The sequence below is a fragment of the Sinocyclocheilus rhinocerous genome, unplaced genomic scaffold (assembly GCF_001515625.1).
Source record: "Sinocyclocheilus rhinocerous isolate Xijiao unplaced genomic scaffold, SAMN03320098_v1.1 scaffold314, whole genome shotgun sequence".
Lineage (NCBI taxonomy): Eukaryota > Metazoa > Chordata > Actinopteri > Cypriniformes > Cyprinidae > Sinocyclocheilus > Sinocyclocheilus rhinocerous.
In genome coordinates this window covers 2,128,331-2,146,102 of record NW_015630021.1, presented here as the reverse complement: position 1 = coordinate 2,146,102, position 17,772 = coordinate 2,128,331, and the positions used below count along the sequence as shown (strand labels likewise).

The following is a 17,772-nucleotide window of genomic DNA, read 5'->3' as shown; positions in this document are numbered from 1 at the left end:
AATGGACATCAAAGGCTAAAATCCACAGACACATGTCAGAGTGATATGTTTTTGTTGACATACCTCAATAATAACTTGCCTACTGTGGCAGGAACCGATTAGCCTTTGTAGAGCTAATATTTGTCATTTCCCATTAGTTCAAAGTCTCTTATAATGGCGAATCTCACGAAACTTGTCAAGAATATGTCTGGACCATATTTCGCCCCGAAATCATTGAGAAATTATTATGCATAGCCAGCTATAAGTGAACCATGTGTAGGTTGATTGTTTGAGCATCCTGACTTACTCATTTACCCTCATATTGTTTCAAACCCATAAGACTTTCATTCATCTTCAAAATGAAGGTATTTTTAACAGTTCACCCAAAAATGAAAATGTGCTGAAATAGTACTCCTCCTCAGGCCATCCAAGTTGCCTTCAGAATAAGAGTTCAGTCAGCTGATTAAAACATCACGACGATAATGTATAATTAATCCCCACAACTCCAGTTTGGAAGAAACAAATCCATCATTAAGGAGTTTTAACTTTAAACTACTGTTTCTGCCCAAAACACAAGCCTTAATGATAGATTGTTTCCTACAAACATGCTGCTTTTCGTTTTACAAGACGTTAATTGATGGATTGGAGTCATGCTGTGGATTACTGTGGATTACTTTTATCAGCTGTTTGGACTCTCATTCTGACGGCACCCATTCACTGCAGAGGATCCATTGGTGAACGTGATGTAATGCTAAATTTCTCCAAATCTGTTCAGATGAAGAAACAAATTCATCTTCTACTCTATATCTACTTTGGATGTCCAGAGGTTGAGTAAATTTTCATTTTTAGGTGAACTATTCTTTAATCACCTGAGAGATTTCTGTTCCTCCATTGAAAGTCCATTCCACCAAAACATTCAGGATTCGAAAAGACATTGTAAACAGTCCATATAAATTGAGCGTTTTAATCCAAGTGTTCCAAGTCACTTTATATGATGAACAGATTTAATTTAGGCTATTATTTACATATAAACATTGATCAACATGCATACATAGAGCACATTAAATATGGTAAAACATGTTCAAACATGCTTGATTTTTTGAGCAAGTTTAATGGTGATCTGATTTCTTTTACCATACAGTTCAGTAAGTGCAGTACCCTTCACTACACAATGTGGGCGTCCGGTGTGTTGCGGAGGATCAAATATGATTCACTCTCTGAACTCTCAAATGTATTTCTTCCTGATTCATTCTTTTAGTGGAAAAGGGAGTGTTGCTTTTAAGATCCCTAGGACTAGAGTTTGTAGGTTGTTAATGTCCTCCATTGTGAGTGTATTACGCTTCTTTAATAATTTAACAGACACAATATCATTACCTGAGGAGGCCTGTTCAGTCAGCAAGGTTTGAGGCTGGTAGGTATTATGCTTTTTTCAGTGTTCAACTGCAAAAGCCTGTCAGTGTTTACAGTGGTCACCGAGGCCTAATTGCATGAATTAAATCTATCCACAGACAGCTCTAGAGTGAAAAGGGAGTGTGCAGGTTTTGACGCTAAGGCTAAAGTGGATCTGGTGCAGAAACGGTCAGGCTTTTGTGTGGGTGGAAGTTGATATCCTCTCGGGATGTCGGCTGTTTCAGAGTGTCACAATAGCATTCTGCTGATCTGGGTTTGAGACTCGTCTCGATAAATGAGGAACACAGTGTGAGAGAGGAACAGATCCCTCGACTTCTGCATTTTTTATTCCACTCATTCATGTAGGCGCCTTTAAAAATGTCCTTATTTCATTGCATAATGTCTTTTTTAAATTTGAGAGTTAATAATGAAAGTAGGAATGCTGTTTTGGGAAACAAACAGTGTCTGTTTATTACATTTGTGACATGACATCTTAATTCGAAACAAAATCTATGCTCTTTTTGTAGCTTAGCAATTATTTAGCTTTTTTTAGGTAGGTGTGGCTAACTCTTAACTTTTATAAAGAATATCTCTTTGGATTTGAGACTTTAGTCTTTGCAACTTTACAGATCTTCTTTATGCACCAAGAGCTTGGAACACTCTAAAGAGAAAGGAAAAAATGAAATCGCATCATATGACCCCTTTAAAATGTTTCCTACAATATCCCAGTGCTCTTAAATTAGTCAATTAGACTTAGTATTTGTCAGTCTAACATGAACCACTTTTTTAACTTGACTGTGTGTCACAAAAATGCCAAATATAATGCATGGGCCAAAGACGTCTCTCTGATGCATACTTACACACGACAACAATTAAAAGATATCATGAGAACCTTTTCTTTGTGAATGGCCTCAGATTTAAAACTTGATTACAAATAGTTTGGTTTTGACTGTAAAGGCCTGTTTATATCATAACTATAATTATAAAATTTTAATAAGCTAATTCTATGAGAACAGGGAAGTCCATACCTCAGTTATAACCATAACAACACAGAGGAACGATATTGTTGAAATAACGTTCAGAATGTTTTTTTATTTCTAGTTGAAGAATGATAAAACATTGATATTCAGAATCAGACTTTAAAGAGCTCAAGCTTTTAAAGCGGCAGACAACAGAACTGCAGTCCAGTTACGTGTATTACTGTCAAATACCTTACATTTTTCGATTCAATTTGTCATGGGTATTTGATCAAATCTTCATAAAATATATTGCATGATGATGATTTATTTTTGGTGCTTTCTCTTTGTTTTGTTTTAGGTTCTTTACCAGCAGTTTAAGTTCTTCCTCAACTTGTATTTTTTGGTAGTGGCTTGTTCTCAGTTTGTTCCATCACTAAAGATAGGATATTTGTACACTTACTGGGCCCCGCTGGTGAGTACATCCAACCACACAAAGATGGAAATTGAACTCAAAAATATAAATTCAGTAGTTACTTTTGTTGTTCCTTTTTTTTTTCTTGTCGTCCAGGGCTTTGTGTTGGCTGTCACTATGGTGAGAGAGGCAGTTGACGAAGTTCGGCGCTGCAGGAGAGATAAAGAGATGAATTCCCAGCTGTACAGTAAACTCACAGTGAGAGGTGACCACAATGTAACACATCCTGATGATATTATACATGTTATGTAATATGAACAGAGCATCATGTTTTGAACTCCATTGACTCTCCAAGAGTTACTTCATTTGGAACCTATGAAGATGATGTATTAATGGAAAGAAATGATAATGAGTTTATCTGCCGTTTTTTAAAGGGGTCATCGGATGCAAAATTCACTTTTGTTGTTGTTCCTGTCAGAATGACGTAGTTCTGTATAGGCCCCTCCCACGATAGTTGATTGACAAGGCCGTCTTACCTTAGATCCGCCCTGAGTGAGCTGTCATCAGTTCGCCATTGTGTCGACTCCGGTGCAGGGGAAGACAAGAACGTCTCAGATTAAGCGATTGAGGTGTTCTGTTGTTGGATGTAATAATGAACATAGCAGTCGTCATTTACTCCCGACATCTGAGCCGCTGAAGACGCAGAGGATTAACATTACTTTTGATTTGAAGGGAATGCGACGATCCCCGGTCTGCCTAAATGCGTTTATGTTTGCGCGAATCATTCGTGATCCAGCGACATCTACAGAAGAAGTGTGTATAAGGTTTTTTTTTATGAATCTTTGCAATTCGCCTTTCCTAATATGTGCTAGTTAGCAAGTTTCGTGGCTGAAGTTTACAGTCTGCTTGTCACCCCACGGAAGAGAGGGGCGGTGTGAGCAGAGCTCATTAGCATTTAAAGCAACATGGACTAGAACGGCGTGCTGAAAACAGCTGATTTTGACATGGTAAAAAGGGTGTTTTTTACACTACCATTGAGAAATTTTAACCAAAGTATGTTATAGACTTTTCATTAAGACCCCAAAGAATCATATCAACTTGTGGAAAATGGGCATCCGATGACCCCTTTAAGTGATTTGTGCTGTTTACATTGTAGGTAGGGACATCCAACATTTTAGACCGCTAAAATCGTTTACCTCAGGTTTTGCAATTGTTGTAAAATTATACAAATGCATGCATTATATAATTAGTTTATTAAATATTTAATCACTATTAATCTTGCATTTTATTAGCATCCGGTTTAATGTAAGATATCTAAATAACATGAAATTATAGTGTTTGACTTGTATTTATGTCACTCGTCTCACCTGTTCAAAAAATACACTATATTTCTCTAACTATGCAATATGCAATTCAGTAACTTTATGCAAAATATGCAATTTAATAATTTTAGGAACGTTATTACATGTGTAAAGGTCAAAGCCTCCACATTTCTGTGAATGACGGTGCTTTACTCTTGGGTGACATGTCACTTGTTGATCTTTGATGATAATTCAATTTCACCATACAAAGAATGCAAATGACTTCTGTTAAACGCCCTGTCTATAATTTAGAAATAAATTATCCATAAAGAATGTCTTTCTCCATCTAGTGGGAAACGGGTACTCTGCTTGGGGCTTTTTTCTACATGTGTGTGAAATCTTAGCGACTCTGTTCAGTCCCAGTCAGCTAGAAAAAATCACACAGAACAGAATGAAAGTTGTGAAATCAAACAGATAATCCTACTTGATATGTTAACTTTGACAATCCTAATATTTATCATTTTAAAAAGTGTCTTTATTAAATATAAATTTGGGCGCAGGTCTCATTTATCACCTAAGGCTAAATAATTCATTTCTAATTACAATTATTTGTCCATCTTGTTTTTCAGGGAAGGTCCAAGTAAAGAGCTCAGACATACAGGTTGGAGATTTAATCATTGTGGAAAAGGTTTGTTGTCCTTTTTTTTATCCCTTCCTCTCTTTTGTTGTTCAAGGTATCAGCATAAACTTGCTGCTACGTGATCCGTCACATGAAATCCTGTCATTCTTTCAGTGGGACATTGTGTCTGTCTCTCCCCTCGCTGTCTGTGGTTCGCTTTAATTGCTTGCTAGGGAAATGACCTTGTTCAATTATTCAACGCAACGCTAAAATAGGACTAACGTTACAGAACCGGAGTCAATAACATACGTATATGGCCACATTATTGCTAAGTTCAGCATAACTAATATATTAATATCTCTGAAGATTCTATGCTGCCTAGGTGGGCAACTCACTCATTTTTAAAACGGAGATAGTACGGAAAGCCCATCTGCCTCTGACCGATGTGTAATGTTTTGTTTTATAGAATCAGAGAATTCCTGCTGATATGATTTTGCTGAGAACCTCAGAGAAATGAGGAAAAAAAATTAACTTAAATGATTTTAGCAAATGGCTGCAATATAACAAAGAGTGAAAAATTTAAGGTGGTCTGAATACTTTCCGTACCCACTGTATATTAATATCTCTGAAGATTCTATGCTGCCTAGGTGGGCAACTCACTCATTTTTAAAACGGAGATAGTACGGAAAGCCCATCTGCCTCTGACCGATGTGTAATGTTTTGTTTTATAGAATCAGAGAATTCCTGCTGATATGATTTTGCTGAGAACCTCAGAGAAGACTGGTGAGTTTGACTGTTCACATACAAGCGAAGCTTTCAGATGATAACTACTTGTGTCATTAGTCAGTGGTTTCCAACAGTGTGCCCGCGGGTACCTTGTAGCCCATATGGAGCCTGTGAGCCGCTTGTAGAGCTCATTCTATGAATTGAAGTTTTATTACTTAATTTTCTTATATATAAAAAATTTAGATAACAGTTCATTTTTTGTAAATTTATGAAGTCAATTCCACCCAAGTTCACACAAGTGTCTTACCACAATTAGTTCATCAGATTAACTATGCACGTTCCACTAGCGTTTTATAACCACAAAGTGTCCAAATGCTTTGTCTTAATTTTGAACAATTTATCTATTGTTTTATCTTTTGATTAGCTCTGATTCTCTTGAAAAGTGTGCTTTAATAGCCTCTTGGTTTTGTAATTTCTTGTGAACACTGCTGGTGCTTCACTTACTAGTTTAAAGTGGCACTTTTAATTCTTGCATACTGAGTAAGAATGTTCTCTGTGTGAAAGTGAGAGAGTGTGTGTATGATTACCAGTGTTTACCTGGCACGGAGCCATATAAATGACTTAGTCACATTATGATACATTGTTACAGTATTTTGGGGGTGTACAGCTTTCGCCAGATGCTGCAATTGCTTTCTATAGATAGCAAAATTAAAATCAGAAAAGCTTAAAAAAATTTTTTTTCTTTTATCTGTTTCTGGTTTTTAGCTGTGGTAGACTCTATATAGCTCTTTAAAGTTACTTACATTTTAAGATTTTTAACAATTTGGAAATAATATTATAAAATACTTTTCAGTCTTTTATGCTGTAAATTTTAGCTTAATTCCATTTCTCATGTTTGCTTGCTAGATCTTTTGTATCTATAAATATTTCCAGTTTTTCTGTATCTAGAAATATTTTCAGATTTGATTCATTTTTAAAATGGACAGTTAAAATAATAGTGAATAGTAATTATTATTTTATTTATACATTAACCATTTCTTGGTGAGCAGATGCTCTGTTGTGTTGTATATGGAATACTGAAACGTAATGAACATGTCCATATTTCACCCAGCATAATTTATTTATGTATTTATTTATTTATAGGGTCCTTTTTTTTGCATTATCGCTTACAATTTCCACAAATTTTTTTCCTTAAAAATAGATATATATGTGTGTGTATTATCTTTATTTTCATATTGTTCATATATGTGTGTGTGTGTGTGTAGACATTTTGACAGGTTGTGCTTCAGCAAGGTTTGATACTTTTGGCAATCTCAGTATATAGAGCATGATGAACACTGAAACTTTTGCTCTGAGAGCTTAAAGACAATGACCTTTCCTGTCTATTGCCTACGGTTATATCAGTCTTGTCCAAGATCAATATGAACAATATGTTAAGCATTCAGAGTTCTTTAGTGTATAGGGGCCAAGGTTTTGGCCCATAACAAATGCGTCCTTCACGCATACGTCTCCATCCCTCTCACTTTTCTAAATAAAGATAATACACCAGAATGGATTATTGGAAGTTGTCAGGTTAAATTTGACTTTTGAAAGAATATTTTTTTTCTGTCAGATTTAAGATAATGTATTTGTTTTCCAGGTTCGTGTTTTATTAGAACAGATGTGTGTGTGTGTGTGTAGACATTTTGACAGGTTGTGCTTCAGCAAGGTTTGATACTTTTGGCAATCTCAGTATATAGAGCATGATGAACACTGAAACTTTTGCTCTGAGAGCTTAAAGACAATGACCTTTCCTGTCTATTGCCTACTGTTATATCAGTCTTGTCCAAGATCAATATGAACAATATGTTAAGCATTCAGAGTTCTTTAGTGTATAGGGGCCAAGGTTTTGGCCCATAACAAATGCGTCCTTCACGCATACGTCTCCATCCCTCTCACTTTTCTAAATAAAGATAATACACCAGAATGGATTATTGGAAGTTGTCAGGTTAAATTTGACTTTTGAAAGAATATTTTTTTTCTGTCAGATTTAAGATAATGTATTTGTTTTCCAGGTTCGTGTTTTATTAGAACAGATCAGCTAGATGGAGAGACAGACTGGAAGCTGCGAATCGCTGTTGCTTGCACTCAAAGACTACCTGCCTTAGGGGTATGAACCTCGTCTTGCACAAAAACAGTACATTTTCGATATTGCTGTGATCGTAATGCCTGTTAATAATAAATTATACAAATATTTGGCAATTGCAGCACGCTTGACTTCTTGTATGAAATACGATGTTATGATCTAGTCCTAGTCTTTTACATTTCAAGTCTATTAATGGTGCATTTATGCTTGGCACATATAAATGTTTTATACCAAAGTAGTAGTGCTGGGCGGTATACCGGTTCATACCGAATACCGGTGTTTATTTTTGTTATGATATTCATTTTTAAAATACCGCAATACCGGTGTATGTCGCTTAAACAACGTTCGGAACGCAACACTGTTTGAAAGGGGTCCCTTTTCACTGTTGCACTGTGGTGAGGGAACAGCTGTATGTGTTACTAAGCGTGAAAGTTCAGAAACTGAAGCTGTAGAACTAATAGAACGTGATGACAGAAGAACACATCCACATTGACCGCCACAAATATCCACCGCCCCCTGCCATCAGCTTCCGCGTCTCACACACACGAGCGCGACTTTAGCACTAGATTTAGCAACTTTCAGACCCTTTTTTTTTCTGTCAGATTTAAGATAATGTATTTGTTTTCCAGGTTCGTATTTTATTAGAACAGATCAGCTAGATGGAGAGACAGACTGGAAGCTGCGAATTGCGCTTAGAATAAACAGACGATATCGTTCGCTGGTGTGGACGCTAATATCATTATCTTTATAGTTATCGTTCTTGGTATGAACGGGGCTTTAGATGATTTGAGCTGTCAAAGACATCATCACCCATCTACTTCTGGAGCAAAAGCTGCTGCATCCCAAATCACATTTCAGCTCCTTCTGTTCTGCTCTCGGATGGGTCTGTAACTTTACCCCCCTAGACAGTGAGTGATGTGTCCCACACTCAGACTCTCTCAGGCTGATGATACGAAGGCTCATGTTTGATATCACTGTGTATCTGATTTACTGGCCGGAGGGTTTGTTTCACATGGGCCGGTAACTTTACCCCAAGAGACAACTGGAATCCGCCAAACGGCCTGTCTCCCGGTGCCATCGGTGTGGAGATGACACTCACCTCGAGCAAGGGTTCACGTTTGTATTTGTCTTTCCGAAACCACTTAATGTGATCACAGAATTAAAATTTCAGCAAGTTGCCGAATGATTGCTGCAGTAAAGCAGCGGGAGTGGTCGGATCAGGTGTCTGGTGGGCTTGACGGTCAGATTGCTAAACATCCCTGTTTTTCATACTTGCGGATACGTCATCGAATGCAAAAGTCATTATAATTTCTAAGCAGCCAGTCAAAGTTTCGTTTTGTTTTAATTATGTTGTTTTGTCTGCATTATCTGTTCTGTTTGAAATTCAGACTTGTGGCAGGATCTCAGAAGGGGCTTATTTTCATGAGAATCACTCTGATTGCTAGTCACTTTAAGTCCTGCCATAATACTTGCACGAACAAGAGGTTGGGTTTGGGCCAAGCCCAGAACTTTGTTCATCGGCTGACATTTCTGGTGCTGATTTATTGAGGTAATGTTTTTTCTTGACCTTTTCCGCTTACTATCCGCAGGATCTCTTCTCTATCAGCGCGTACGTTTACGCCCAGAAGCCTGAACTGGACATTCACAGTTTTGAGGGGAACTTCACATGGGTAAGAAAAACTGCTGTTAATGAAGGAATTTTTACGAGGCTTTGTTTAGCATGAGCTGTGACATCACAGCCCCAATTTAAACCCGTTGTTAGGTTTTTGTAGAGGTATTTAATGTTGTGTTGTTGCCCAGTAAACTAAACTTAACCGCTGTTTTTAATTGCACATTAAAATAACATGGATTCTCAAAGTGTGCCTGTTCACATGACTGAGCTGAAGTGTCTCTGGAATGTAAAACCAGCCAACAAGAAGCATTCCTTGCAACGCTGATGACATCACGGGTTGTTAGGCTCACTCCCAGCCCATTGGGCGAGCACAGTTCCTTATTAACAGCAGATTAGCGCAGTACCGGAGAAAGAGAGAGGGAGGAAAAAGAAAAAAGAGACCCCCCACATGAAGCCTGTCTTTGTTTGAAGTCTTCGCTCTTGACCACACAGCATGCAGGGGCAGAAGATCACTTCCTGCGCTGAGTCACCCTCCTGAGCCTGCTTTCACAAATCTGTAGCTACAGGGACACACTTCCAAACGCTGTTTCCCACAGTTCTTTACTACCCGCACACTTGCTGCACCTTATAGCCACTTCAGTGCTTTATTTATTTAAAGGAGTAGTTCATGCAAAAATGTTGCTGTTATTTACTCACCGTGATGTTGTCTAGACCCATAAATCTTACTTTCTTCTGTGGAATACAAAATATGTGTTTTTGAAGATTATTGTCTATTAAATATAATGAAAGTGAGTGAGGACTGGGACTGGTAAGCTCAAAAATTACAAAACAAAAGCACTGTAAAAGCCATACAAGTTAGGAATGACATGAGGGTGAGTAAATGATGACAAAATTTTCATTTATGAGTGAACTATCCCTAGGGCTGCACTCGTCTGCGATTTTTTTTTTTTGCGTAACTTGTCAGTGAACTACGGCTATGTGTAGTAAATTCTGCTCCATCTGAAAGCACGTGATGATGATTTCCTGCTGATTACAGAACCGGCATTACTATCAAAATGCGCATGACAATCGCATTCGATTAATCGTGCAGCCCTAACTATCCCTTTAATAAAGTTTTATGGTTCAGACGTCAATACAGCCCCTTAAAATGACAATTTAATCCATTGATTAATCACTTGATTGATTGCTTCTGCTTGTATTATTCTCATTTGTAAGTCACTCTGGATACAACAATCTATAAATGCAAATGTGAATATGATTATTCTTAATGTAAGTCACGTGCACGCACACCTTTGTTAGTATCAGAGAGGTCAGTCCATGGAATTTACCTCCCGCTTTCTTTGTGGTTGTAGATTTAAGGATATTCTTTGTATTTATTTGAAAGATAAATTTTGTTATAATGTAAAAGTATTTATTGTCACTTTTGATTGATTTGATGTGTCCATACTAATTAGAAGTATTAATTTCTTAAAAAATAAATAAATACAAATTGACCCCAAACTGTGGTAGTGCAAAAATAATGAAAACGCAAAATCAACAAAAATAAATATATCCTCATTTGTGTAGCTAAATAAATGCATGTGCCTAAATATTTGTTGACAGAAAGGGGCTTTCACTTGATTTAGACATAAACTGACCAGTTCACATACTATAGATTAAAGGGATAGTTCACCCAAGGATTAAAATTGTCATCATTTACGTTGTTTCTTCTGCCGAACACATAAGAAGGTATTTTGAAGAATATTTGTAATTAAACAATTTTGATGAGCATTGACTTCCACTGTTTGGACAAAAACACAGAGATATTTCTCAAAATATCTATTTTTATGTTCTGGATTAGGAATAAAGTCATACAGGTTAGGAACAACAAATAATGACAACATTTTTAAACATTTTTTTGAATGAGCTATCCCTTTAAGTTATGACCGTTTTTATCACTTAAATATGATGCAGCCAAATGTTTCTCATTAAACTGTCAGATTGACTGCTGCAGAAAAGAATTATGAATGCTCATCTTGGAACTGTTTCTGTCCATGTTTCTGTCCAAGGTGCCCTAGAATGGAAAACTGTATTTACCTTGGCATAGTTGAATAATAACTGTACTGGGAAATGACATACCGTGAGCCTCAAACACAATTGTTTCCTCCTTCGTATGTAAATCTCGTGCATGCAAAAGACCACTGAAAAATAGGCGAATCAGAACATAACACCGACTGTGACGTTACAGTCGGGATCACTAATAGTTACGCCCCCAACATTTGCATATACCCGCCCATGTTCTATGCCAGCCGAACCTGCACAGCCGAATCATCAGAAGTTCTGCAGGTAAAGCGAGGATAATAGCGAAAATGGCAAATCATGGAAATAAATGTTATGTTCCAGGCTGTGCAGGGGATGTGATGTGCAGGGATGGGTTGGTGTCTGTATTCAGAAAGGCACGGAAAACAAATAACGCGCGTTCTAATAAAATAACGGGACATGTAAAACCGTTTCTGGAGATTTTTTGCCCTTACCTAAGCCACATACCTTCTATGTAGATATCAGAGAACAATTTAAAATATTGTATCAATGCATGCTATGGCACCTTTAAAACACTCCCATTTCTTTGAGCCTTATCACTGATAAAATACTTTTTCTCTGTACTTTTTTTTAATCTGACAGGTTGGCATTGCTACATCTGTTGGCCAGAAAGAGACAAATGACGAACATGTGGGCCGTCTTGAATAGAGGACACATCTCTCTCGTTATCTGTGTCAGTGCGCATGTCTCAGCAGCCACGATGTGTGTGGCCCTCTTTCTCACTGTATATTATGCCCTACTGACAGAGGATAATTAGATATCATCCGTATTCACCCAGCTGCAACATGTAATGTGGAAAAAAGCATTTAAAGATTTAATTTCTGTGCTTCTCCCCTGATTTATGGCCTGGCGTCAGAAATTCTGTTCTATTCTGCTCAGCACGAAGCGTGGTAACACTAAACGAGGCCTTATTATGATGTTCAGCATGGCGCTGTTTTTGTAAACAAGGCAAATCAAGTCAAACCGATTTCACCGTTCCCTCTAAATGGACTGTGTCACTTAACCGGGCATTAGTGTAATGCAATCCGCTATCTAATTCCCTACTTACCGTTCATCGTGATGAAAGTTCATCGATTCATTATTTGTGCTTTGAGTCTTTGTCATTTTTATTGACCTGCTTTTTAAAGGCCATAATTGATAACTGCTCTTTCCTGTGCAAGATAACCATGAAATCAAAACAGACTGTATAAACCCGGACTAATATTCGACTTCTGTCCCCAGGAGGACTGTGACCCTCCCATCCACGAGAGCTTGAGTATTGAGAACACCCTGTGGGCCAGCACTGTGGTGGCATCTGGTAAGCAAAGTCTTTTCCAGCCCCAAATTTCTTTCATGGAAATATAAGAAAAGCACAAGCCTCAGAGGTCTGAAATATTCATCACAGGTCAAATATCTTTTGAGTTTATTGTGTTGTAGAAGAGTGTGCCGTTGATACCGAGGCGATCCGCCAGCATCACTCAAGACCCCCTTCGTTCTCCCGTTTGTTTGTCACTTGAGATCGCCAGACTCATCTGCTACTATTCAAACAATCTCATGAGCAGAGAAATATGAGGAGCCGTTAATGGGAAGCCAAAGTGTCTGGCTTTTTGCAGTCCTGTCCCTGCGGTGTCAATGAAACATGTCCCTAAAGAACAGGTCCGAGATCGGTTTTTGCCACTACGCTTTCTCCAACATCTCCTAGGGGTCTGTTGTTTAGAATCTGATCCCAGTCCAACAATAACACACGTGCTGTGTGAGCTACTGAAATGAGCCGCACTGTGAAACAGCCAATCAGAGCAGAGCTCAACATTATTATTCATGACCCTTCCAAATAAGGTAAAAACAGGCCATTTAATTCTAGGGACAAATCCTAGGGTTGTAAATGGACATGTAAAACCGTTTCTGGAGATTTTTTGCCCTTACCTAAGCCACATACCTTCTATGTAGATATCAGAGAACAATTTAAAATATTGTATCAATGCATGCTATGGCACCTTTAAAACACTCCCATTTCTTTGAGCCTTATCACTGATAAAATACTTTTTCTCTGTACTTTTTTTTAATCTGACAGGTTGGCATTGCTACATCTGTTGGCCAGAAAGAGACAAATGACGAACATGTGGGCCGTCTTGAATAGAGGACACATCTCTCTCGTTATCTGTGTCAGTGCGCATGTCTCAGCAGCCACGATGTGTGTGGCCCTCTTTCTCACTGTATATTATGCCCTACTGACAGAGGATAATTAGATATCATCCGTATTCACCCAGCTGCAACATGTAATGTGGAAAAAAGCATTTAAAGATTTAATTTCTGTGCTTCTCCCCTGATTTATGGCCTGGCGTCAGAAATTCTGTTCTATTCTGCTCAGCACGAAGCGTGGTAACACTAAACGAGGCCTTATTATGATGTTCAGCATGGCGCTGTTTTTGTAAACAAGGCAAATCATGTCAAACCGATTTCACCGTTCCCTCTAAATGGACTGTGTCACTTAACCGGGCATTAGTGTAATGCAATCCGCTATCTAATTCCCTACTTACCGTTCATCGTGATGAAAGTTCATCGATTCATTATTTGTGCTTTGAGTCTTTGTCATTTTTATTGACCTGCTTTTTAAAGGCCATAATTGATAACTGCTCTTTCCTGTGCAAGATAACCATGAAATCAAAACAGACTGTATAAACCCGGACTAATATTCGACTTCTGTCCCCAGGAGGACTGTGACCCTCCCATCCACGAGAGCTTGAGTATTGAGAACACCCTGTGGGCCAGCACTGTGGTGGCATCTGGTAAGCAAAGTCTTTTCCAGCACGAAATTTCTTTTATAGAAATATAAGAAAAACACAAGCCTCAGAGGTCTGAAATATTTATCACAGGTCAAATATCTTTTGAGTTTATTGTGTTGTAGAAGAGTGTGCCGTTGATACCGAGGCGATCTGCCAGCATCACTCAAGACCCCCTTCACTCTCCCGTTTGTTTGTCACTTGAGATCGCCAGACTCTTCTTGCTTCTATTCAAACAATCTCATGAGCAGAGAAATATGAGGAGCCGTTAATGGGAAGCCAAAGTGTCTGGCTTTTTGCAGTCCTGTCCCTGCGGTGTCAGTGAAATGTGTCCCCAAAGAACAGGCCCGAGATTGGTTTTTGCCGCTATGTTTTCTCTGACATCTCCTAGGGGTCTGTTGTTTAGAATCTGATCCCAGTCCAACAATAACAGCAGTACTATTCCTTCAAGCGGCCTGCGTTTGTGCCAGCGATCAGCCCTTCATTGATCTGTGGTTGCCCCTGTCTTGGTTCTCCAGGGGTTTTTAGAGGTTCTTCTTATTCCCCACCATGGTGTGACCTTCATCCAAAGAAAGTCCTTCCATATCTCCCCACAAAACACAGTCTGGTGACGTCATTCCATCCAGCCAAGCAGACCCAACACAAAACACCATGGGGCGAGTAACCGATATGCCCTGTAGTCCTAGCCCATTAAAGACCCCCTTGAGAGCAGCCTAGGATTCATTGCTTTCCAAACATGAAACGATGTCAAGCTTAAAGAAATTGAGAAATATTTAAGCTCTGTTGCAGCACGTTTTATATTGTGTTACTTAGGGGTGTAACGATATGGCAATGCCACTGTTCGGTTCATATCACGGTTTTGGAGCCACGGTATGGTTCGGTTTGGTTCTGTTTGCTGTGGGGGTAGGGTTCATGGCATATCACCAGAAACGCTAAAGAACACTAGATTCACTTTTAACTTAATAATAATTATAATAATGATTGCTCTCTGTTCATGTTAATTAATGTATTAACAAATGATACTTTAAAAATTGTTGCTTTGTAAAGTGTTATCAAAAAAATCTATTGCCTTAAAAAAATGTAAATAAAATAATGCAAACAAGTCATTGGACAACATTACTTAGGCTACATATAAAAAAATGCATGTGCCATGGATAAATAAAATGGAATAGCCGGACAATAAGGAAATTATTTTAATCATTAATGTAATAACTAAATCTGACACTCAAGAATCGCGAGCTGTTTGAGAGGTGGCTGTGTGCTCTTTGGCTGAGAGCGCATTGAAGACTGTCTTACAGTTTCACAAAAGGCTGTGAGTGACTGCACAAGCGAACTTGACTGTGCTAGTCATGAAGATATAACTCTGTGGACGCATTCTTTCCATTACAGTGCGCTGAAACATGGCATATTCTTTTACAGTAGTTTTTCATTATAATTTTATGTAGATTTGACAGATGTGACAGATTTCTGCATTTGTTGCCCTTAATGGTACCTTCCTTTTCAAAGTGATTCGAGCAATTCAAAACCATCATGGCCATACGTGTTTGAAGTGCCTCAGCAGCAGGTAGGCCAAGAGAGTTTCGCCGTACGTACCATGGTTCTTCGGTTCGATTTGAATATTGTTACACCCCTAATGTTACTGTGTTTAAACAAAAGTGGAACTTCACTGCTTCCTCGTTTAGTGGTGAGGCTGCATACTCCATCAGTAATTAGTTTACTTTAATGAATCAGTCCATTACCAAAGCAGCACCATTGATCTGACTATAATAGGCCTCATTGTAATGGTTTATTTCTGGGTGTCCCACATATTGAATCATTTGTCTGAGTCCCAGCTGCATCCGTTAACTGGAAACACACTTTTTAAGCTAATTGTTCATTTATTGTCGTCCGTTTGCAATCAGTCATCCAATTTGTCCTTTTTTTTTTTTTTTTAATAGGTACTGTCATAGGTGTGGTCATATATACGGGAAAAGAAATGAGAAGCGTGCTGAACACGTCACAGTCCAAAAACAAGGTGGGTTTGTTTGTCTTTGTTTGTGTTTATAAGTAAAATACTTGGTTTCTTTAATTAGTTTTCCTCCCAAAGGCTAATTGTTTGGGAAAAAACACAGACACACACAATTTAATGACATGTAAGTATGAGCTGTGATATCTACAGTTGTATTATCAATACGCACTAGACATTGCCCAGGGACTGTTTTTCCCTTTAACCTTTCAATATAGAATTGAAACGAGCCGAATAAAAATAGCAAACAGTTGAGGTGGTTTTCAACCCTGATCTTAGTGACGAATTTGGACAGGACAACCCCAGAGAGATTAATCTAGAGGGAAATTAACCAACCAAGGGCTTGCGTGACATTTGTGGCAGAGACTTAATCCTGCAGAATTCCCCTTAATGATTAGAATAGAGTGGACGTCAATGCTGTAAAATTAAACTTAAAAACGTCAAATCCCATTACACTCATTACCCCTCCCTTAACTGACCCCTGCTGTCTTTGGCTTTTTTTTTTCTTTTTTAAACTTATCCACATGGTTCAGAGCTCTGACATTGTTCTGCTTGTATGTGCACTACTGTTAAAAAAATGTGGGGTCGGTAAGATTTTTTTGTTGTTGTTTTTTAAAGGAAGTCTCTTATGCTCAACAAGACTGCATTTATTTTATAAAAAAAATACAGTAAAACTGTAATATTGTGAAATATTATTTTAATTTAAAACAGTTTACTGTTTAAATATATTTTAAAATGTGATTTATTCCTGTGATGGCAAAGCTGAATTTTTTTAGCAGCCATTACTCCAGTCTTAAGTGTCACATAATCCTTCAGAAATCATTCTAATATGCTGATTTGATCCTCAAAAAATAATTTCTTATTATTATCAGTTGAAAACAGTTCTGTTGCTTACTATTGTTGTGGAAACTGTATTAGATTTTTTTTCAGTATTCTTTGATAAAAAAAAGTAGAAAATAGAGTAGGAAAAAAGTCTGCTCTCTTTTTTCTACTCTATTTTGATACAGTAGAAAAAAGGCATTATTTAAAAATATAAATCTTTTGTAACATTATAAATGTCTTTACTGTTAGAAAAAAAAAAGTGCTGACCCCAAAGTTAATCAGATTTATCTACCCATCTCCGTTTCCTTTCATGACTTGCTAGGCATGCTGCAATAGTCTGTGTTAAGCCGCAACACCGGCTACATCACTTGCCCATCGCGGCACCACCCACCACCGTCGTTTTTATTTTTTTTATAGTAATAAAAATAATTTGGTTCAGTTAGAGAACAGAGACTACAATTAAAAACTGAATGTGGCTGCTCAATGCAGCGTGCCGAACGACAGTCGCATCACAGATCAGCAGGAGCAGGAGTCAGATTTCATTTATCACATGAGGAGAGTGAGTCGAGCTGACTGACAAGAAGAGTGAGATGAGAAAGACAAGACGATGGCAGAAGATTTAGTTTCAAACAGAAATGCAAAAGCACCTGTTTGGCAATATTTTGGATTTTGAAAAGCCTGTTGACTTTTGCCGTTTATCTAAGGTGATTTTGGAAGTTTTTTTTTAAATATTCATTTCTTATTTATTTGGTTCCACAGTGTTTGCTTATTTTTACTTTATTTAAACTTTGTGTAATTATTTATTTTATTTGACATCAAGGTGTATGCTGTGCCTCCAACTTTCTTATTCGTTTTGCTAATAAATGTTCTATAGCCCATTTCTTATTTATTTGGTTCCACAGTGTTTGCTGATTTTCTTTCTCTTTTTTTTTTAAACTTTGTGTAAGTTATTTTATATTAGGCCTATAGCATGGTGTATTTTTAT

General features: G+C 37.8%; 1 protein-coding gene across 1 annotated transcript in view; it reads left to right on the top strand.

Moving 5' to 3' along the window:
- The window catches only part of LOC107739605 (probable phospholipid-transporting ATPase IIB), a 42,468-nt gene that overhangs the window by 1,250 nt on the left and 23,446 nt on the right, over positions 1–17,772 (top strand). The window contains exons 2-10 of the mRNA XM_016551765.1: positions 1,121–1,124; positions 2,686–2,799; positions 2,896–3,004; positions 4,670–4,728; positions 5,391–5,442; positions 7,440–7,534; positions 9,100–9,180; positions 12,423–12,498; positions 15,898–15,974. Of these exons, the coding sequence (XP_016407251.1) occupies positions 1,121–1,124; positions 2,686–2,799; positions 2,896–3,004; positions 4,670–4,728; positions 5,391–5,442; positions 7,440–7,534; positions 9,100–9,180; positions 12,423–12,498; positions 15,898–15,974 (667 nt within the window). The remainder of the gene's footprint in view (positions 1–1,120; positions 1,125–2,685; positions 2,800–2,895; positions 3,005–4,669; positions 4,729–5,390; positions 5,443–7,439; positions 7,535–9,099; positions 9,181–12,422; positions 12,499–15,897; positions 15,975–17,772) is intronic.